General features: G+C 47.0%; 1 protein-coding gene across 1 annotated transcript in view; it reads right to left on the bottom strand.

The window, feature by feature from the left end:
- The window catches only part of LOC149339730 (cubilin-like), a 153,201-nt gene that overhangs the window by 25,029 nt on the left and 105,863 nt on the right, over positions 1 to 22,309 (bottom strand). The window contains exons 44-52 of the mRNA XM_089548402.1: positions 21,240 to 21,445; positions 17,527 to 17,745; positions 16,547 to 16,693; positions 13,667 to 13,833; positions 9,576 to 9,732; positions 7,242 to 7,430; positions 5,744 to 5,866; positions 4,223 to 4,353; positions 563 to 776 (exon numbers count right to left, since the gene is read on the bottom strand). Coding sequence (XP_089404528.1) covers positions 563 to 776; positions 4,223 to 4,353; positions 5,744 to 5,866; positions 7,242 to 7,430; positions 9,576 to 9,732; positions 13,667 to 13,833; positions 16,547 to 16,693; positions 17,527 to 17,745; positions 21,240 to 21,445 — 1,553 coding nt within the window. The remainder of the gene's footprint in view (positions 1 to 562; positions 777 to 4,222; positions 4,354 to 5,743; positions 5,867 to 7,241; positions 7,431 to 9,575; positions 9,733 to 13,666; positions 13,834 to 16,546; positions 16,694 to 17,526; positions 17,746 to 21,239; positions 21,446 to 22,309) is intronic.

The raw sequence follows: 22,309 nt of genomic DNA, 5'->3' as shown, positions 1-22,309 counted from the left end.
TCTTCAGTCCACTGATCTGGGCAAATAGCACACACAGGAGCCTGGAAAGTAAGGGGGAACCGGTAAGGTCCACATTTGTGAGAACGAGAGATGAACGAAGATGTACCCTCAGCCTGGTTGCAGTGCTTCAGCTCAAGGTCTGTTTTTGTTAGAGAGGAAAAAAAGAAAAGATCCAGCTGTAGGAACGCTGGAACCAGTTAGGGCTCCATTTTTGTACATCGTTTTTTTAATCTCTGCCGTTCGTCGGTATTAATGAAGGCCAAAGTGCAGCGATTTGTCAAGTATTCCTCTTTGGTCATGTTTGTGTTTTGTGTTCGGCGATCTGTGGGAAAAGTTGTCCGTCATTTCCGCCAAAGACGAGTTAAAATAAGAGGGCGTTAAGAATCTAATTTAAAGCCTTATCTTTATCTCTAGCTAAAAATATTTCGCGAAAACTCGCCAACGTCCAATTTTGCTTTTAGGTCTAATTTCAGAGCAAAAACTTTCCTGAAGAAGAGAAAATCCTCCAAATGAAACTCAGGGTGACTGTGTATGCGGGAACAACCATCGATTTAGCTCTCACCGAGACCGACGCCGGTGACGCTGATGTTGAATCCCTTGGCGGTGCCCACTCCATCGGAGTGGAAAATGAGCATGAATGCGGTCCCGACGAGCGTGCCGGGGTTCCTCTGGCCGCAGTACTTGTCCATGCTGGGCGACAGGCCGCTGTTGCCACTCTTCACATCTAGCCAGTCGGCGGTGCAGTTGTCTTCCAGTGTGAAGCTGCTGAAGTTCAGCTGTGAAGGATTCAAAGGGTTGCCTGTTCGAAGTTTGGAAACGAAGTGTCGCTGTGGGTATATCTATTTGTTCTTTGACCTGATCTTAGAGCGACGGCAATCAGCAAGGGCTGTTTCCTGCTTTCGTCGCGAATATGTGAAAAGCACGACTAGAAGGATTGTGGTGAGTGGAAACGTACCTGCACCACTTGGCAAGAAAGAAAGGACAAGGAAAAAGTACAAGACATGCGCTTCCTCGTCCTTTATGGCTTTCTCCAAGCACTGAAAGTAGATTACTACTGAATGCAACAAGTGTATCTTCAGCGCTCCTTCCTTGGATTTCGTGCCCTTTTGAGCAAATAACCTATTTCGCACTGACTGACCTCTGCTACAGCTAATTGCCGACGCCGCAGTTATACGGAGAAAAAGTAGCTCAGATATCTTTGACTGGCGTCGTGTTACGCGGATTTCGGGCTATTTCTGTACGCGTGAAATTCTACTGGCGTCATTTGACACAGCACTAGACCGACATGTTCACGCATGGGTCACTTTGATAACGTTATCGTGGCGCCATCTCTCGGCAGCGCCCGCGTGACGTTGAAAGCAGGAATCACGCCTGCCTTTCTCCAGCTTTTCCATGCGCCTCAAGCTATTTAGTTTTAACCTTTATAGACTCTTTATAGCGCCGTGTCATGGGGGCTGCTATCTGCGACCACGTGATCACGCCGCCATTGCACGCCTCCTGATTGCACGGCGCGCGCGCCTCGTCGCGAAGGCTGCTGCGTTTGAAGGTTTGGTTCCCAGGCAATGCTTCGGCTGATACGGTTGTAAAGGAATGGGAAGACGACACTATGGTTTGGTAAAAGTTTCGAAGGACATGTGAGAAACCTAATTTGATCACTTCAGGCGTGAAAACGTGATCGGGCTTCATGTCACGGCGAGCCGCTGAGCTCTCCGCCTCTTAGAGCCAACGGATGGATCGCCTGAATGCTTGTCTTTGAATGCGCTGAAGGGTTTGCTCAATGTTTTTTCTATTGTTGTTATCTAAAACGGCAAGGTTTAATGCGCCTGCCGCCGCGCAGGTCGTTGTCCTCTTGTGTATCTGCATGCAGACACTGGTCTAAAACGCTCAAATGCACATTGTACGCATTTGTTTTCAACCTGTTAACGGTGCTTAGGAAATCTAAAATATTTTATACTGGTTTGTTGAACACACAAAAGGCGACAGAAATAGGCACACAAAGGTTGACTATCATGGTAGCAGTTAGCAGTACCATGCATCAAGCAGCCTTCACAAGCTGGCGTGCAATCGTTTCGAAGGATTCCGCGATACAATTGTTATAATGCGCGCATGGCAGCGCGTTCATACTACACGAATTTCACAATTACATCATCCTCACATATAAAATTATGGTACGCTCCACGCTCGATATGCGGACACGTAAATGCTCGAGGCCTCGTTGGTTGTAATTAATCAGCTTCACTCTTAGCGTGCGGAGTCACTTTTAGTGACTGTCTCGCATGGACCGCGAGCAAGGGACAACCACCCAGCACAGCAGCCGTGAGGCAAATGCTTTGCTCCGAATATGGTCCGCGAAAACCACGCTACTTGGAGCGAAGTTCAACCGTAGCACCAAGACGGTGTGTAATACACGGACTGAATGTAAACGCTGTCCGCTCGCACGGCTGTGCAGTGCATAACAAACAGTAGCGGTATGTAGGAGCGTAAGTAGTCTTTTTTTCGATTCTGATTCGCTCTCGGGCGCCCCTTTTACTAATGGCCACACATCATAACTTACGATCAATGGGGTCTCAGCACAGTGCACAACTGAAAGCACGAAGTGACGGTTTCGGTGGCGGACAGCTTCTTCATGCGGCTGTGTTGTGCACTTACCCTCGCAGATTTTCCAGGATCGAAACCTTTCTATATTGGCTATCTAGCGCTGGCGAACGTGTTTGTTGTGCTCGCCCGTTCGGAAAGCGTGCATGGCGAACGGGGGCGAACATTGGCATTGCTTCCTTGTGCAGTTCGGCTCCTTGAAGCGCGCAAACGACCGCCTCCCGCACCTTTAACTCTCTGTAGCAATTCTTGCAATCCAAAACATAGCAAGTACTTCCTCTGCCTTTTCACATCGTAGAAGGGACGCATTACGGCAGCCACCCGCGAAATTTCCACTGCTGCGTCGAAGCGTACACGCCAGTGACTTACGAGGCGCGTAATGGCGCCTTGTTCCGAGCGCACGTGTGGCGCCATCTGGTCTCAAACGGAAGAACTGCGCGCTGTGAACGGTCTATAGCTATGTGGTCCTGTTTACAGCCCAGCTGAGTTATTGAATTGCTATTGTTTTAAGCAAAGTACCTCACTAAGTGAACAAGCTGACGCAGAATAACACGGAGAGTTTTATCCACAATAAAGAGAATAACGCGAGCTGCGTCTTTGAAAACGCAAAAAAATCTGTCGAGCAACCACTGATTTTTTTAGCAAAAGGAGGCCTGTGATCCACCTTGGAGCACATGAAACCAAAATAGCCATAATTTTTACCTCACCCTTCCACGTCGTTGTCTGACCTTTCGGGATGGGCATTAATCCCGCGATCGTGCTCGGTCCTTACTCCTGCACTTTACATTTTTACATTTTAACTTACCTGTTTCTCTCGTTCCCTTTTATACCCCTCATTAATTTCCCCCATTGCAGCACCTTCCTACCTACTCCCTTACTGCGCGGTTCGGGTGTCCACCGAGATGTGAGGCAATTACTGCGCCATTTTCTCTCATCAAAACCAATTATCAGTGAACCAGCGCTTGCTCTTGCTTAAACTTCCCGCCTTTCCTCTCTCTCTCTCTCCCCCCCCCCCGCCCCCTCTCCGCTTCTCTTTCTCTCCGAGTCCTAACTTACCAGGATGTCATCACACACATCAATGTCTTTCAAGGTTGAAATAATCTGAACACGTTCTCGTCCACGATTTCTGGCCCCATGTTTTCTGAGGAGTCCTAAGAAAAGCTTCGCGAAACAGCGTTTATTGCACACGGACGTTTTTAGACGACAACGCAATTTCCTTCCTTCGTTTCGCCTGCAATCACTACTACCGAGTGAGGTGCGAGTGGGTGGAGACCAGGTGTGGGAACGTTGTACGTTTGTGAAAAATATTTCTTGGGCAATTTAAAATGCCTCTGAACTGCCATATGCATGCGTCACCGGCACTCACTCTTTCTGAATGTGTTGTTACAGGCACTACACAACTCGTAGCGGCCATTATACACAAGCACGCACGCACCTTCTTACTGTACTCATCTTCATCGTGTTACGCGTTTTGCGTTAAGCATGTGCCAACACGTCCAGGTATGTACCAACACGCAAAATGCATGTTTGAACATTTTAAAGATTCGCTCATTCTGTTAGCTACGAGAGAGATGTGAATCATGTATCGGAGAATTACGGGCGAGAAATCTACGAATGAACTCCGCACCTTGACCTGCGTGCCCCATACTTCCGGCTCCACGATCCAGACACAGTCGGTGTTCGGAGGGTAGTTGTCGGGAAACCGTGGAGTGGTGATGAACTCCATGTTGTCGCTAACGCGCAGTCGTCCACCGCAGTCTGAAAGGTTGAGAAGTAAAGCGCAGGCCGTCCTCAGTTTAAAGTTTAAGGTGTTAGCAGCGCACACGAAACAAGGACGGACAGAAAAGGGAACGAAACGCAGCGCTGTGTTTCGTTCCCTTTTCTGTCCGTCCTTGTTTCGTGTGCGCTGCTAACACCTACAGCATGAAAAAGCAACGAGCCCAAGAAAAGACGGTTAAAGTTTAATTTAGGAAACGCCAGTAGCTATTAGTCTCGCTAAAGCTGCTAGGAGGCGTCAGCTAATCATGGGCCACGTTCATGAAGAATGGCCTCGGCCTGCGCACAAACATCAGCGCCATCACTTAGGGTGCTTCCGAACAGCTTTTTTTGTGTTTTTTGGAAGGCCATCAGCGATAGTGCTAATCAATCAGTGAGTGATAATGGAAGTAACTACCCGACATAACTGCAACAACAGGGAATTACACACACTAGCGCAGACTCAAACTGCGAAGACAGGTACACGCAAGCTTTATATCGTCCCGGGGCTCAGCTTTTCTGGAGTAAAATGAACACGAAAGGGCCGTTGGTCTAACCCCCGAAACGAGCGCTTGGAGTTATGTGATACGCGACCATAACAGGGGTGGATTTACTGGCTACTCCTGGAGGGAATGGTTTGAGGTGGGGTGGACCAGTTCGCACCATAAACCCCTGAGCATTCTTTGTCAAGAAAACAAGGGCCAATACAGCTTTCCCACAGAAAATGCCTCGCTTAAGGGGTAGGATCGCCTCCCTGCCTTTCGAAAATTCGCCCCCGAACAATATCTGAAGCAGTGCATTATGCATTCGTGTAGTGCACTTCAAATAAAACACGTAGAATAAAAAACTGGCGTGGGCTTTGAAGTAGCAAATATTGTTTTATCTGCCACTGCTTTTTCGGCAATGGGTCAGATGAAAAGATAAGAAGCTGCTTAAGGCACATGGAGCAAGTATATTACAAAGATTAATTCAGAAGACGATAACTGCTGGTTAGATTTGTTGTGGCGAGATGATAGAAATGTTTATGAGAAATCACAGAGAAAGCATAAAAATTCTTTGCACGAAACTGTGCATACAGGGGAATCAAATGCGCTGTACCTTTACTTAAAGTGATTTAAACCGAGTTCGCAGGTGAAAATTTTGTTCTGAAAGGTGTAATTCATAACCTGTTTGAATGTGGGGCGTAGAAAAATTATTACGGATTTTCTTGGACTACATCCGATTTCGCTAGCTTCGCTTGTATTTCTGCAGATATTCGAATTTCCTATAAATACTACTGGGTGCGTTTAGTGTCTGTTAGATACGTTCCTCTCGGTTGAGATCAACTGAGACCACCGCCAGAAGCACTTCATGCTTCAAAAAACAGCGAGACAGACACTCATCCAGGACTTACCGTTTACTCGATAGGTAGCACTGAATCCACCCGAACTCGAATTACGTGCCTTCGAATAGTAGATGGAAATTTCTCCCGTGTCCGCGACAGTCACTTCCCTGTCTCCGGACGTGCAGAGCCGACCTGTGAAGCATTTCAATGAAGAATTAGGGCTTACGAGCTCCTTGCATGCTGGAACGAAAGTTGTGAATGCGTTTGCCTCGTCTTAACGTGGACTTCAAGCAATGCAGAAAGTTGGGCGAGTTGGTAATACATGTTGAACTTAGCAAAGCGCCCTTCTTGTCCCTGTATTTTTATTGCGCTTTGCTAAGTTCAATAACGTGGACGTTTTAGCTTTATCAAATGAACCACTGCGACTGTCTCCTGGCATGGCTGCTATGTAGAGTTAAATGAATATTGTCTCTCAGGCAATTCGTGTCACTTCACTGTGATATTAGGTCCACGTCTTTTAGTTTTAATGCTCTACAACATCTTGTCCATACCTGGTAAGCAAAAACATCCTTCACAAGCTCTCTTCCTTTTTTTTTTGTTTTATGCGGACGCCATGCGCATTATCATCATTGAACTCAGCGCATGTCAAGATTTACCTGGTCGCAAATTTCCGAACACGTGGGATTCTTTAACGTGCACTGACATCGCTCATTACAGGGGCCTCTAGAATTTCGCCTCCATCGAAATTCGACCGCCGCGGCCGGAGTCAGCAGTCGAGCGCCATAACCACTGAGCCAACGCAGCGGCAATCATGAAGTGAGCTTTAAAGCGATGATGCACATAATGATGGGGTTAGAAATAAGTTTTGTCTGATGAAGAAACTGCAGTGTCGTTGGCGCATAAAACACGTGTACTGTGAAGATGTAAGACTACCGGACAGGTTACTGATGCACAGACAGAAAAGTAAAAGGCAAAATACAGAGCCTTTTAACATCCCATCCATGAAAATACAAAATGAAAAGTTGGAGGTAAAAAAATTTCGCTGTGGCTTAGCTTGGTTAAGCCTGGTAATTGCGAAAGCAATATCCGTACCTACGCCATGGTACAGCTGGTAGTGTAGCTGATGATGGTGCTTGTGGTTAGACTTGTGGTGATGCATCGGTTATACAATACTATCCAATCCAATCCATTCCAATGCAATCCAATACAATCCAATGCAATTCTATCCAATCCAATGAAATCCAATCCACTCCTATCCATTCAAATCAAATCCAATCCAATCCAATGTAATCTACTCTAATGTAATGTAATGTAATCTAATGCAATCCAATCCAGTCGTCCAGTCAAATCCAGTCCAATCCAGTCCAATCCAATCTAACGCAATCAAGGTCAAATGAAGGTCAATGGTGGTCACCGCCGCGGCACGATGGTGGTCACGGCCGCGGCACGGCAAAGGCGTGAAAGTGCAAGTAGTATTGCTTTGGTGGTCACCGCCGCGGCACGGCAAAGGCGTGAAAGTGCGAGTAGTATTGCTTTCGCAATAATATAGTAGAGGAATAGCACTCACGGGAGACATGGATGAACTCAGCCCTGCAGTTGGCGTTGTCCGTGACGTTGATTCGGTCCAGGGTGACGGCCAACGTCTGGTTCGGCGTGAGAGACAGTGACCACTCGCAGCCGTAGTGACTGCCCGCCGTCAGCGCCTCGGCGGGCGCCTCCAGTGTGCCGCTCGGTTCGCTCAGCTTGTGATAGCATGCTGCGTCACCAAACACACAAGCTTTGAAGGCGATCTATTAAGGCGAAAGCCTTTAACGGCTCATACTCGCGGCCATGACTCTGTCCGTCCGCCCGTTACATCTGAAGTGGAATTAATAACCAGTCACAAGTCATGACTGACTAGTCATTAACCGGTCGTCAACTACTTAGTCATGACTAACTAGTCATTAACCAGTCGCCAGGTAGTTAGTCATGACTAAGTAGTCATTAACCAATTATGACTAGTTAGTCATTAACCAACCATGACTCCGTTAATCATTAACCAATCACGACTAGTTAGTCATTAACTAATAATGACTAGTTAGCCATTAACCAATCATGACTAGTTGGTCATTGACTAATTAGTCATGACTAACTAGTCATTAACCAGTCATGACTAGTTAGTGATTAACCAATCGTGATTAGATGCGTGGAAGTGCCCCCAAAATTTTGGGTAAGTACACAGAAAATGTTAATTTAGTTTAGATTACGTGGAGTTCAAATTAAAAGGAGGGTTGTTAACGTGGTTGATGCCCGATTGGACGTAAGCTTCCGTTCGAATAAACCGCTTGTTGGAATTAGTCGAGTTCGAATCAACAAAACTCCTCCTACTCGTAAACTCTAGCTGCTCTTTCCACAGAAGAAGTTGAGTAGAAAGCGGAACCGAAATACAATATGTTAGATCAATGTTTTCAAGGGTATCTTCGAGCTCGGGTAGATTCAAAAGAAGGGAATAATGGTCGAAAATTTATGAAGGGTCAGCTTATAATCGTAATTTTTTCAAATACAGCTCTGCAGTTTCCCTATAAGCCCGATGCCGCGTTCAGGTGAATGTTAATGACAATTATTCATTGTCTAAAATGGTATAGGGGTGAGATGCGACAATAATACACAGTGTAACAGAGACGGGAACACAAGCAGTTCTGTAATAAGCTCTGCGCTCTTGAGCGCAGGGTTTTGATGCAGGTTTCCGCGTTTAAAGAGAGAGCTTCAAACAGGGGGGGGGGGGGGGGGGGGAAGCGATCATTGGCAGTTTTGATAGAACATTCAGTTTTTCCAGCCTGACGACAACGGGAGTCCCAACAGCTTACCTGCTTGCACGCAATATTTTGCTACGATGAAAAATATTCGCTGTTTTTCTACACCTGAAGGCGTCGTCGTAAACTTGCAGCCTCTCGCTGGTGATTCGCCATTAGAGCAGCAACAGACGTTGTTCTCTTGTTTCTGCATCTTCATGTTAGTGTGTAACCCTGGCAATTTCTTGTCTCACGTGGATTAAAACACACATCTTGTGTTCACCATTGTAATAGTGAAAATCATTAATCTTTTCAACTACTTGGTACAAACAAGCAGTCGTGTTTAAAATAACAAAGAGGCATGGTTGTTCCAACATCAGTTGTTGCCGAAAAGCGTTCAACGCTGCTTAAGGAGCATCTGGTCGGGATATATGAAGGCTTTTACAAAGGGACTTAGCGCACTGTGCTCAAGGCTCATCGTTGTGACAACATGCAGATCGAGGTTTCTCACCTTATGCTTGCGCAATAACATTTGCCCAGCGGAAATTTCTTCCCTCTTTGATTGGTTTGGACCCCCCGTTGGCCACTTGAAATAGAGTTGCCAAGTTCATCAAGTCGGAGTCAGCGCTTTTCCCATCTTTCTTTATTCCGTGTTTCCGCACTCAGTCTCTCTTTAAAATGCAATGCCAAGTAACCCAGAGCTCCATTTTACTAAGATTTATGTGGATGTGAAGAAACCGGCGTAGATTCGGTGCGCAGCGAATTTTCATTTTTAAACCAGGGCGTCCCGTACAGAGTCGATTACACTTGTCTAGAGTGCTCGGACAGTGTGCTGCGGAGCAAATAAACTGAAATCTTTTCGCAGCTGCTTTGGTAGCGGTAAGGCGCTGGTGCCTGTGCATTCACGTGTCTATTCAGCTGCTCTCCAGTGCGAGCATTATCAATGAAAGCCAATTCCTGCTTCATAATTTATCTTCATTCCCCCCGACCGGCACCTTTCCAGCGCTCTAGACAAGTGTGATCGACTCAGTACAAGTAGAGAATATCGATGACAGATGCAATTCACACGTTAAAATCTCTAGTAGAAATCCATTCACTGATGGGCTGAATGCGATGTACGGGAAACTTACGCAGCTCCTTGGTCGTGTCGTAGGTGACGCGGATTCCCTGTCCACCGGCTAGCCTCTGGAAGGTGTACGACAGCACGATGCGGCTCTGGAACGACTCGTACGTGATGGGCAGCACTCGGCCACACTCCACGGGCTGCCGGTAGAAGCGCTCCATCACCTGCGCCATGTTTAAATTATTTGTTGTATTCATCAATGGTGATTAATAGGTTAACTATTTTTATACAATTTTGATTATAAAGCATTAGAAAAAAAAACAACCATACGCCTCCGGCGGGATTAGAACCCATGACCTCCGAATTTCGCGTCTGGTGCTCTAACAACAAAAATTAAAAAAAAAGACACCCCTATGCTCCTTGATTTCGGTGACTGTTGCATTCAATATATATGACGTCACGAGCCCCTCTTTCCCCTTCTCTTGTCTGCTCTGTAGATATACGAGTGAGTTCTAATAGGTGCACCTCACTCACTTCAGTTGCGGATGATTATCTAGTGGTAGAAAAATTTTCAGAATTAGTAAAGCTTATGCCTATACTGCACACGAAAAAAATCATTCCCTCCTCAATAAATAATTGCGCTAACTTTGTACGGTTCTAATTTCTCCCATCGTGATTATACACTGTTTTCATGGTCTCCGGTATACCTGAGCTTTTTTTTTCTAAATGAGCCAAATCCACCTAAGGAAGCCGAGAAAAATCCGAAAGTTTCTACTCCGCCTAAATCGTTGTGCTATCCAAGCTGCTATGTGATATGCTTTACATATAACTTAAAGGAAGGCTGTACTGAAAAATTATGCTTAAAACTTACTGCATAAGAATTATGCTTAAAAGTTAAAAATATTGCTTGAAAATGATTTACCTATAAAATGAGCCGAAAAACAATGAGAATATTGGTTCAGTGGAATCAGGGTCACTGCTGTGCTTGGCCAACCCAAAAAAAGTTACTGTGAATAGCACGCTTCTGTGAATAGTACCTTTCAGTGAGCTGTTTTTCAAAGCGATCTACAACCTTTCCACTGACGTTCTGTCCCTCAACTAAATAATTAAAAAGTTAGCTAATTCGGCCTTAATAATTATTTCACATTGAAGAACGAAAAAAAATACTGCATACTAGGTCACTCGGCTCTAACCAACCCATAGTTGGTTTCACGCGGCTAGGACATTGCGTGTTTTTTATTAGCTTGGTTACATTTAACTGGGACACCTGGTATATGTTCGGTCCTTAGAGGAAAAGGGGACGGGGAAACAGTGCAGTCGCTTCCTGATTGTAGTGTAGGTGGATAAGTGAACAATGTTGTTGCTTTGAGGTGCCTTAGGTGGATGGGGCAGCCAAGGAAATTAACCGGGTCTGCTCCCTGCTGACAGCCAGTCACCGATGTGCGAGAGTTAGGACGTTTCAATGATGCACCCTCATCGGCGCAAGCTTTGTCACTATCGTATATATCCCTTACGGACTGTTTCATTTGTACTTAACGTGTCACCTTTTCCTTTGCCGGCATTCGAACATAATCACTGCCTTTTACGCATGTACCTGTGAACATTTTCCTGCTTGCTCGTAGAGTCTCACGCTGCTACCTTGCGCAATCTTCACATGGGGTTGAGTAATATTTATTTTGTGTAGAGTAAGCGCAGGCATCAAGGCCTGCTGAAGAGCGCCGTTCATTGATTATTTCCTGTAGTTTCGTTGATTGTTTTTCGAATAACAAGTGCTAAAAGCTGCTCATAAGCACACAGACGAGTCCCAAGCGGCCTCATCAAGCCTTCTGGTGGGCACAATCGCAAAACTAGCTCTACAGCATTAGCACCTTTCTCTCATGGAGGCAGTGATCGAGAGCTGAAATACGAGAAGAGCTCAGCTGTTGTCATGAGGAGTCAGGCGCATTACGAACACACGTTGTTTTGGCTTAGGGTTAATGAGGCTTTAACGTCCCAAAGCGACGCAGGCTATGAGGGACGCCGTAGTGGAGGGCTCCGGAAATTTCGACCACCTGGGGTTCTTTAACGTGCACTGACATCGCACAGTACACGGGCCTCTGGAATTTCGCCTCCATAGAAATTCGATCGCCCCGGCCGGGATCGAACCCGCGTCTTTTTAGGTCAGCAGCCGAGCGCTATAACCACTGAGCCACCGCGGCGGCAAAAGCACTTTGTGTTTGACAATTCTAGAGTACTATCGCGCTCAATATGAGTTGCAACGCGCGGTCATCGACCGGGGTTCGTTCCGTGGTGTGCCTCCTCCAAACAGTCGCTCGGAATTCTGGGAGAAACTGCTGTTCCAGAAAACAACAGCACCCCCGCTTGGGAAAAAGTTTCTCCCAGAATTCCGAGCGACTGTTTGAAGGAGGCACAACACGGAACGAACCCCGGTCGATGACCGCGCGTTGCAACTCATATTGAGCGCGATAGTACATGATAGTGATGAGCGCTGGTGATGTGTTTGCAGGCATTTCTCACCTCTCATCTGTCTTCGTAATTATCCTCCGTACCCCTACTGTTCTCTTATTCCGCTCTGAAATGCGGAATATCAGATATGCAGGTCAGCCAACAAGCGCTATATGCTTAGGCTGACCAGCAGACTTACGAGGTCTGTTAGAAAAGTATCCGACTTTATTTTTTTTTTGCGAACACCTGATGGATATGAAACAAGCGCGCTTGCATCAGGTGACATTGAACCTTCGTGCGCATGCACGAATTTTTTCTCGCCTGTCGATAGCGTCAGTCGCTGGGACGCAGAATTTCAGTGAGGCACTGCGCAGTGCTCTCGTCGGTTTTTTGTTGCAAGGAAAATGGCGGAGTGACAGGAGCAGCGCAACTGCATCAAATTTTGCCATAAACTGGGCGACAGCCAAGTGGAAACCATTCGGAATGTTCAGACGGCTTTCGGTGACGATGCTATGAGCAGCACACAGATTAAGCAGTGGTACAATTGATTTAAAGATGGCCGCACATCCGTGGAGAGCGAGCCACGCTCCAACCGGCCATCAACATGCCGAAATGACCAGGTAATTGCCGAACTGAACGCTGTGGTGATGCGGGACCGCCGCGTGACTATCCGAGAAATTGAGGGAGAGGTGGACATGAGCAATATTTCCGCACATTCCATTTATCACCGAAGATTTGACCATGGAGAGAGTTGCGGCGAAATTCGTGCCGAAGCTGCTCACAGTGGAGCAAAAGCAGCTTCGTGTTGAAGTCTCACAGGGCATGCTGGATTCCACAAACAGTGACCCCGACTTCATCAACATCATAATCACTGGTGACGAGTCTTGGGTGTACGGGTACGACCCGGAAACCAGATCCCAGTCGTCACAGTGGAAGCATTCCACGTCACCAAGACCAAAGAAGGCCCGCCAAGTGCGCAGCAATGTGAAAGTGATGCTGACTGCTTTCTTTGACTCCCTCTGTGTGGCAATCCACGAGTACGCACTACACAGGGTCAAAAACTGACCAAAGAGTACTACAGGGATGTCCTACGTTGCCTACGTGATGCTGTGCGGCGCAAGAAACCGAAGTTGAGGTCAACAGGAAAGTGGCGAATCCATCACGACAATGCTCCTGCGCATTCCTCGCACTTGATTCAGACTTTTTTGGAGAAAAACCAGACTCCTGTAGTTCAACAGACTCCTTACTCTCCTGACATGGCCCCTGCGATTTCTGGCTGGTTCCCAAAATCAAGAGGCCATTGAAAGGAGCGCGATTTCAGACAAGGAAGAACATTATGGCTGCAACGACAGCTGAGCTAAACTCCATTCCGAAAGGGGCCTTTTCGGAATACTTCCCACAATGGCAGCACCGCTGGGAGAAGTGTGTGGAGTCCCAAGTAGACTACTTTGAAGGTGACTAGGTTTGCAACGCTCCAGTTATGCAAGTTTTTTTTCTACGGCCAAAGGTAGGATACTTTTCTAACAGACCTCGTATGTGTATGAAAAAGTGGTGAATAAATTGTATTGTATTGTATTGTAAAAAAAAAGTACTCCTACATCTGACCTATCTGCATTTCGTTGTAAATAAACCTATTTTTCTCTCTCGCTAGAAGTGAAAGGCAAAGGGGGAAAAAAAGAAACGACAGACTGTCGGTGTGGCCTCTCGTCTAACCTGAAGTACGGCTGTGCAGTCGTTGATGTTTCCGTCGATGGTAAGCGACACCCTGTTCCCATCGGGAGCGGCGACAGTCCAGTAGCAGTGGCGTCGCTCCTCCAGTGCTCTCGGGAATCCAGGGCTCGTGAAAGTTCCTTGGTCTCCCGTGTGTTCTCCCCCGCAGTCTGCGTGATTGCATGTGTTGCACTCACCTTAACATGATAAGCTTTCGGAAAACAAGAGCCACGAAAACATTCACTTTAATCAATAGGGCATTTTGCGCATGACATGTATAACCGCAGAGCAACGTGATGCCATATTCCTGTTATGGTTTAGCACTGCACCGTGCATGTGTGCTTCCCAAGCTTTAAAGTTTTGTGTGGCGACAGACTTAGCGGGAGGAATCGGACAGTTATAGGAGCTTAAGGAAGAATAACAGCTAATGGCGTGCTTTATCCCCTAGTGGACGCATTTCATTTTTCGAAAATGGTACCAAAATGGTAATTTAGCACCCATGCTGCCAACTGTAGGTAAACCAAAAAATGCTTTAGACGATCCCTACTCGCCTTAAACCGGGAAATACACAAAATGGACTCGTCATGAGCCTGAAATTACAGTTGGCTTCTGACGAGCCTGTCAGAACCCCGACGAGCTTAAGGAGCTCGTCGGCTCGGCAAGCCGATGTGTGCCGTAATGATTGGACCGTTGCCGCTGGTCTGGCAACACGTACAGCTGGGCCAGGGTTCCGCCCAACGTTCCGCCGTAACGGTGCGGTAGCGCCATAGGAGGCTTTGTGGGTGCTCCGCAAGCTAGCAGTGTGCGCGAAATTCAAACGACTAAATGTGAAACATCGCAACTAATCATTTTCTTTAAGTGGGTTGTAATTTCTTTGTAGGTTGTCACTCGCTCCTTGGCCGCTCGACCTGAGCTCGGGGTAGCGCAACTCCCAGTTAACCACGAATCCTCGGGCAAATTGGTGCGCCTTCTGGTTTCCAGGATGGTCCGAATGGGCAGAGATCCAGATCAATGTGATCTGGCGGGTATTGGAGAAAGAAAGACAAATCTTTCCAGAACCACATAGATCTTCCCAGAACCACATAGAAGTAAAACACAAGTCAATCGGCGGCAGCTCCAAACAGACACTTTCTTTAATCCGTACATGTACTCCATATGCTTCCCAGAGCAGTTCAGCGCCGTCTGTTCTCTCTGTAGACACCAAAAGGCAGACAGACCGCACATCCTATACTCATGTAATCAAGACAAGCCATCGCAGAGACTGCAGCTCTCTACCCAATCTCAGTGGGAAGCCGCGCTGCTCAGCTCGGACCCGGAGGTTCAACTCAACTCCGTGTCACGGAGCTGGCCGAAGAGGTCGCCGAACGACATCGTCGGTCGGCCACATCGCGTCCGGCCTAGACGAGGAGCCCACCCACTGCGGGGTGGGGAACGTCACCCCAATCCGCGCCTAAGACCTCTTCTTTAATGAAGTTTACCTCCTCCTCCTCCTCCTTCGACTAATAATTTTCGATTCGTGTGTGGAGCACATGTGGTTGTGCTAGGTCGTGCTTGGCGAGCATGGCGATATCCTTGTGATATCGCCAAACTAGGTTGGGCAGTGCCTGGGCATCCACTATTTCTTTCTGCGGTCCGGGAAAGCTCGGGTAGAGGCAATAATTGCTTGGGAAGCACAATGGTACGTCGCCTTTGCTATGCCTGACATTGCCTGAACCTTAACCAATAGCCTTCGTTCCCCTAAGTTTGCGTTTGTTTTCTCCCGAGGCTCCGAATCCAAGTCTTGAGGACGAATCTAAAACAAATCGGTTCATGCAGTGATAAAACAAAATATAGCGTGCTTCCTTGATAAACAAGGGCGAACAGAGTGATACAGAGTATAGTCAAAAAGCGCTATTTTTTTCCCCCATTTTTAACGAGTAGCACGGTAGCAGAATCCGGGAAGCATTGATGTACTGCATGCCGTTATACCAAGATGTGTCTGAACAGTGTAACGTCAGTGGTAGAATCTTGCGAAGCTATATTTAAGAATGCCAGCAGGACGTCTGTTACAGTGCACAAATGCTCTTTACGTATTACTTGGCTTTACAGCTTTGCCATCAGCACAGTACAAATTTAATTTTGCCTCCTAGTAATGACCCTAGTATAAAAGAGACATCTCACGATAAGAGTTCTAGAGCAGTTACCACTAAAATAAAAAAAAAGAATAGAAGTCAAAATGAACTGCAACATGAGCGCCTTGTTTAAGCAGGTCGCTTTCCGGTCCCTTCCATGGAGCGTCCAGGTAGGCGCAGCCGTAGACACAGTGAAGCACGTCAGACTCCGCCATCTTGTGTACGTGCGGCGCTTCTCTTCACGTGCCTCGTTACGAGCTTCAGAAAAGCTCTCGCAACAGCGTCGTCTACAACCTATACTGTTTTCAGCAGAGCCATCGGCCGAATTGGCTGACGCGACTATACTCTCATCAGCATATGGCACAATTACAAACATAACTTCACTAGCGAAAGTGCGAGACTCCAGGAGAAGAAGAACACTCATACTTTTGCTGGTGGAGTTACATCTGATATAGACCAACTAGCCCACATGGTTACCTTGGCACAATTGCAAATAACAAAATAATATTAATAAACTTTTCTCATATTTCTGGCTCTTCAAGTCGCAGACAATTAGCTCCTAACTAAAGCATTAACGCATAAGGAAAAAGAAAAACACAACTCGGGCAGCGCGCGGCCGCCAAGAACGCTGCTACAGTTCAATTTTCGCAGAATGAGCGAGATTATTTGAAAGATCGCTCCAGCTCACCGAAGACAATTTTACAATGCCTTCTTGGCATAGCATCGTGTTCTGCACTCGCTCATGTCATTACGAGAAGGATATTGAACTCACGGCTGAATTCGGAGTGCCATCGCAGAACCAAAGAACGCGGGTTGTGTTGTGTTCCTGAGCTCAGTTTGACCCGCACGAACATGGAGTTCTCTGAAGACTGCACGTCCAGCGACGAGTTCGCACCGCAGATTTGAGCAAGCAGTGGGCCTGCGGAGTAATTGGTTAAGAAGTCATAGGCTTGAAGATTCCAGCTAGTTTTAACGCTAACCAAATTGCATGCGATATAATTGTGTCTTGGCTGTAAAAGGAAACAATAATGGCAGTGGCAAGAGGCACACTTGTCAAAACTTGTATAAGAGGGAATAAAGTACATGTGGGCCACATTTGTACGACATTGAAACGCTGATGACGAGCTGATGAAGGCTGCTTCTTGAGATAACCTGGAAGGCGTATAATTTCAACCGGAAAGTCAACAGCGATTTTAAAAGATACACTGTGCCGTCTGCATTAATATTCCGTTCGTGCTTGGCGCCATTTTATAACTAGCGTCATTATACAAGCGCCATTTTCTATATGCTGTCTTCTAATTATGCTTGTGCATTTGTTGTTTCGAAAACATTTGTTGGTGCCCTTCCCCTCTTATAATGACCCAGCTGTTACCCATGACCCATGAGGTATAAAAATAAATAAATAAAGGTCCAAAGTAATTTTTTCAACGAGCGTGTCATCGGGAATAAGCTAAGAAAGAAGTATGTGATGTAGGCAAGCGTAGCAGGGGGCGGAAGAAAGGCGGTGGACGAGATTGGGAAGTTGGCGGGGTAAAGTGGCCGTAGGACGTGGTTAATTGGAGTGATATGGGAGAGGTCTTTGCTCAACAGTGGGCGTAGTCAGGCTGATGAGGATGAAGATGTAGAGCTCATAGTTACAGAAAGGAAAGTGAGCCAGCATGGAACGGCTTTTGGTCGTAGTTTCAAACCTACACTGCTTAGTTTGCCATCTTTGAGAAAGCAGGCGTTGGCAGGGAGAAGAGTGAAACCCACCTGTGCTGTTACCGTCGCGGACTTCAAGGAAGTCGGAGCCCGAGCAGTCGGGGCTCTCGCTCAAGGCGAGGCCACGCACAGACAGCGACACCAGCGTCTGGTCTACCGCACGCAGCTGCCAGGCGCAGTCGAAGTACGAGCCCTCGATGAGCTTCTCGCGCAGGTCCTCCAGGTTGCGGCTTCGTTCGCTAAACGGCCACAAGGTGCCGCCACACTCGGCTGCATGAGAGCGGAATACACATAAGCTCTCGTCACCGTTTGTCGGGAGGCTTATTGAAGTTTTGTGGCTCAACAAACCAGGAAGACGGGAAGGTCCCAAAGACTGGTACAATAGGAATTTGAAGCACAGTTCCCAGGGCTGCTTACAGAGGCGCTTATAGGGCCCCTAATAGGGTCGCTTACAGGGCCACTCACAGAATCACTTATAGGGTTGCTTGCAGGGACGATTACAGGGCCGTTTTCAGAAGCGCTAGTAGTGCAGCTTGCAGGACCTATTGTAGGGTCACTTAGAGGGCTGATTACACAAGTGCTTATAGGACAGCTTAGAGAGTCGCTTGCAAAACCTCTAACAAGACCGCATATATAGGTGCTATATGGGCGCTTGCAGGGAATATTGCAGGGTCTATTAGAGGGCCACACACAGGTACGCTTACAGAAGCCCCTATAGGGCCGGTTACGGGCTTACTTACGGGCTCGTGAACGTCTCTTTTTCCCTTACTTCGTCCCTTGTCTGTTTTTTTGCGCTGAATTCTATTTAACTTATCATGAGGCCATTTACAGGGCCGCTTACAGAAGCGCTTCTAGGGCCACAGTGAGGGCCAATTAAAAGCTCACTTACAGGGCCGCTTACAGAGCTACTCGCAAGACGGTTTACAGAACGATGGGGCATCGACGACGCAGACAAGCAGACAGGATACATCAGTGCACGTGTCCTGTCGGCTTGTCTACGTCATCGGTGTCCCATCGTTCAAGCTGGCCTATACCCAAATGGAGTAGCACGAACTGACCCGGTGTCTATGGCCAAGTCAAGCGGTCCAAGAGGCCGCTTTTACTATGGGCACCCTGTCACCATGTATATTGTGGTGGTAAATAAATAAATATCAAAAACCCATTCTACATTTACAAAAGCGCTTGTAGGTCGCATGCAAGACCTATTACAGAGTCACAGTGTCGCTTTGATTGCATATAGGGCTGCTTACAGAACCATTAACAGGGTCGTTTACGGGAGGGCTACACGGTCGCTTACAAGCCGTTTACTGAGCTGCTCAGAAGGGCACTGAAGTGGCTTTTGCACACGCTTTATTTGTAGACCCTTGTAGAGGCTTAACCCTTGTAGACCACGTTCAGTGCGTTTTCATGCGCGTTCGGGCACTTTTTATTTATCCATCACGAAACCGCTTTTATGATGAAATCATGCACTTTGTATTTCCCGCGCTCTCAGACGACTCTCAGGTCACCTGTGACGACACTGTAAAATCCTTGATGAGCGAGTCTTCTGCAGTATCTAGGAACTGCGACAAGCGCCGACTGCTTGGCCGAAATTCCTCATCGACACTTAGCTACCGGGGCTGCTGATTAAGTCACCATGCTGGAGGCACGTCAAATTGAAAAATATGGCTTGCCACGCGAGAAATTCAGGCTACCCTCAGTAACACCACCAGCGGATTCCTACATTTCGTCATTTTATTAACATAGAAAAGCTCCGGAGGATGGCGGGATGGTCTAAAGGTGTGTTATTAAACTTATTGTATTACACGTAGGCATGATCGAATCCAACTTAATTTCCCTTCAAGTGCCTTGGCATTTTCAAGTAAACTAAGGGAGGGCCTTAATTCTTTTGTTATTCAATACTGCCGGCCATTATGCCGCTAAGAATTACAGTTGGTTTGCATATGAAATGCTGGGTCTGGTTATCTTCCTTTCCCATAAATTCCCTGCTTAAGCCCATTTCTTTATTTGATTTCAGCTAAGATACCATTTACTCGCGTTTTTTTCCCGACCCGCTCAGCTCCCTTCGTGTCTCTTTACGTTACCTCTACCATTTTCGTTTCCAGAGTTGGTTGCGCTGTCCTCAGTTGAATTTCTACTTTTTCGTTAGCCTCCCACATTTCAGCCCCATAAGTCAGTGCCGGCAAGATCTCCCTACTATATACTTTCATCTTGAGAGACACTGGTACCCTGCTATTCATGACCTGAGAGTACCCACCAATAAGCACACTCCACTCTTGAAGCGAAAGCTGCACTACGGTACCTAGGGCTTCACTCGCGGACCGTGTAAATTTGACCTTCAGCTGAGTTGGAGGTCAAACCATGAAAAAGGGGAAAAAAAATCGAATCAACATCCATGACTGGCAGTCGAACCCATGGCTGCGCGGACAGATCTCGTTTTAGGGCCACTCAGCGAGACCACTAGGCTATCACCTTTTATGCGAAGCATACTACTTTAGCTACCACTCAGCCCTTCACCGTGGTTATGCGCCTCCAAATCACGTGATACATGACGTCACACCACGTGACACGATGACGTCACGACAGTGGAGAAACGGGGGCCCACCTCGCGCCGTCGCTGTGGTTGTGCGCCTCCAAATTACGCGACACGATGATGCTTCGCATTCTCCAGGCTTAACCAAGTTAAGCCTCAGCCATTTTTTTTTCTTTCATGGTATTTATTCTGCAATGTTATGTACAGAAATGATATATATATATATGTGTGTGTGTGTGTGTGTGTGTGTGTGTGTGTGTGCGCGCGTGCGTGTGTGTGTGTGTGTGTGTGTGTGTGTGTACACACACACACACAAATAACTAAGCCAATACGCCTCGTGTTAAACTGCACCACACTCTTCTTCTCCACAGTAAACATGGCACATACACACGCGGGGGGATTGGCCAAGGTACGGTGGTGAATGCCAACGAAGTATATGTGCGAAAAAAATAAAAAACAAAGTAGAATTGCAGAATGACTGAAATTAGAAAATATATTAATTGTTGAAATTCTTAAATAATTTAAAAAATTATATATACCAGGAATAAAATAAAATACACTTTTTGGACATGCGGTAGAATTTTATATGGAGTTAACAGGGTAAGCGACCAGTTTCGCGCTATTCATTGCAGGCCGTCGTCGTCACCAACTTCCATCTGCTCCATCCTGCGGCACGGCCGGCTCACCGTCGTCTTCTACGTAGCACAAATTCGTGTTTTCGCTCAGATTCGAATGTAGTAAACATTCTTTGTAGTTTCTAATTTTCATTCAGTTCGTATTTTCCATTTTATTCTCATGGCACAGATATGCGGTCACTACTTACCCTAAGGAGGTGCATTTCCTTACCACTTTCAGTGCTTCACTGCCAATGGTAAACCATTCCATTACCACACTGCTGAAGATTACGGACGGTACCTTAGAGTAACGAAGTGGAATCGAACAGAAGGCAAACTATGCACCCTGGCCAATCCCCCGCCTTGGGTATGTGCCATTCAGCCTGAGGACATCATCATCATCATCAAACATACGAGAGGGTGGCAGACAGCCAGGGAGGCCGAGATTTCGATGCTAGCGAAGATAAGGCGATCGCAGCTGGCACAGGACACGGTTAATTGGGGATCATTGGGAGAGGCCCGAACCTAGTTAGACTGACGATGACGATGATGACTGCATAATTTACTAAAATATGGGTTTAGTGATTGCGCTGCAGAAAGAATGCGTATGAACCTACCCAGCGTGACGGTCGCCCTGAATCCCAGAGAATCCACTTGAAGGTTCATCGTCTTCACGTAGCGCAGCGCGACGAGGTTCCCGGAACTGACCAGGCTGTCGCCCCGGTCCGAGCCGCAGAAGACGCCCAGCGACGGGGCGTTCGCGGTGCCGCCATCGAAGACTTCGACGTAGTCGCTGCGACGCTCATTGCCTGCTTCGTGGCAGCTGCAGAGATGCAATACGAAACGACGTTGATGCTGAGGTATTGCAACCGCAGTCAAATTTACGTACGCCAACTGATGATATTCTAAATGCAATAAGTAGGAAATGGAGACTTGGGCATGACACCCAGTGCGAACACGTACAAAATGAAACTGACGTGGTCGGTTATGTGGACGCCGTCGACACCTTGAGAAGGGAAAGATGGTAGGGAGTAGCAGCGGATCAAATGGAGTGAAGGGGCTGGAAAGTTTGAAAGCTGTCAGAGTAGGCGCGACTGTCGAAGCTAAAAGCATCGTCTAGTTGGCACTGAAGGCTGTAATGACGTTGTGACATTTGAATGACATTCTTTTTTATTTTTCCTTGAGCCAAAACCAGGGCGTGCGTAAACATTAAATGGTATCTCGACTACATAAGTCGTTGCATAAGACCATAAGAAAATCCTGGGCTTTATTTTGAAACTTAGTTATTGCCGCTTGCTCTTCATGCTTCGCCTTTCGTGTTAAGCATTTTAACCTTCCTTGCAGCATTGATGCATGACAGAGTACAGTTATGATCGCATGAATACGACATATGTTGCTGCATGCCACACTTAGACAGCAGCTAGGTTTCGTGCTATCAAATTGCATCTCGGGAATGGACAGACAGTATATGAGCATATGGAAGCGCATGGAACTCAATTTTCGCCGTGTTTCGCCAGAACAAAGCGCTTGCTTCCCCGTTTTCACACGACGTCGTAAATGCCCAATGCTGCTACAGTTTCGGCTCCAGAAATGCCAACGCAGTTCACCGCAAAACGCTTCACGGCGTGTCCACTCGAATGTTTCGTGACGAAGGAGGAATCGCGGCAGTGCGCTTCGCTCGTTAGGA

Source organism: Amblyomma mixtum, chromosome 6 (genome assembly GCF_055824585.1).
Source record: "Amblyomma mixtum isolate Tamu chromosome 6, ASM5582458v1, whole genome shotgun sequence".
NCBI lineage: Eukaryota > Metazoa > Arthropoda > Arachnida > Ixodida > Ixodidae > Amblyomma > Amblyomma mixtum.
This window is presented reverse-complemented; position numbering and strand designations above follow the sequence as displayed.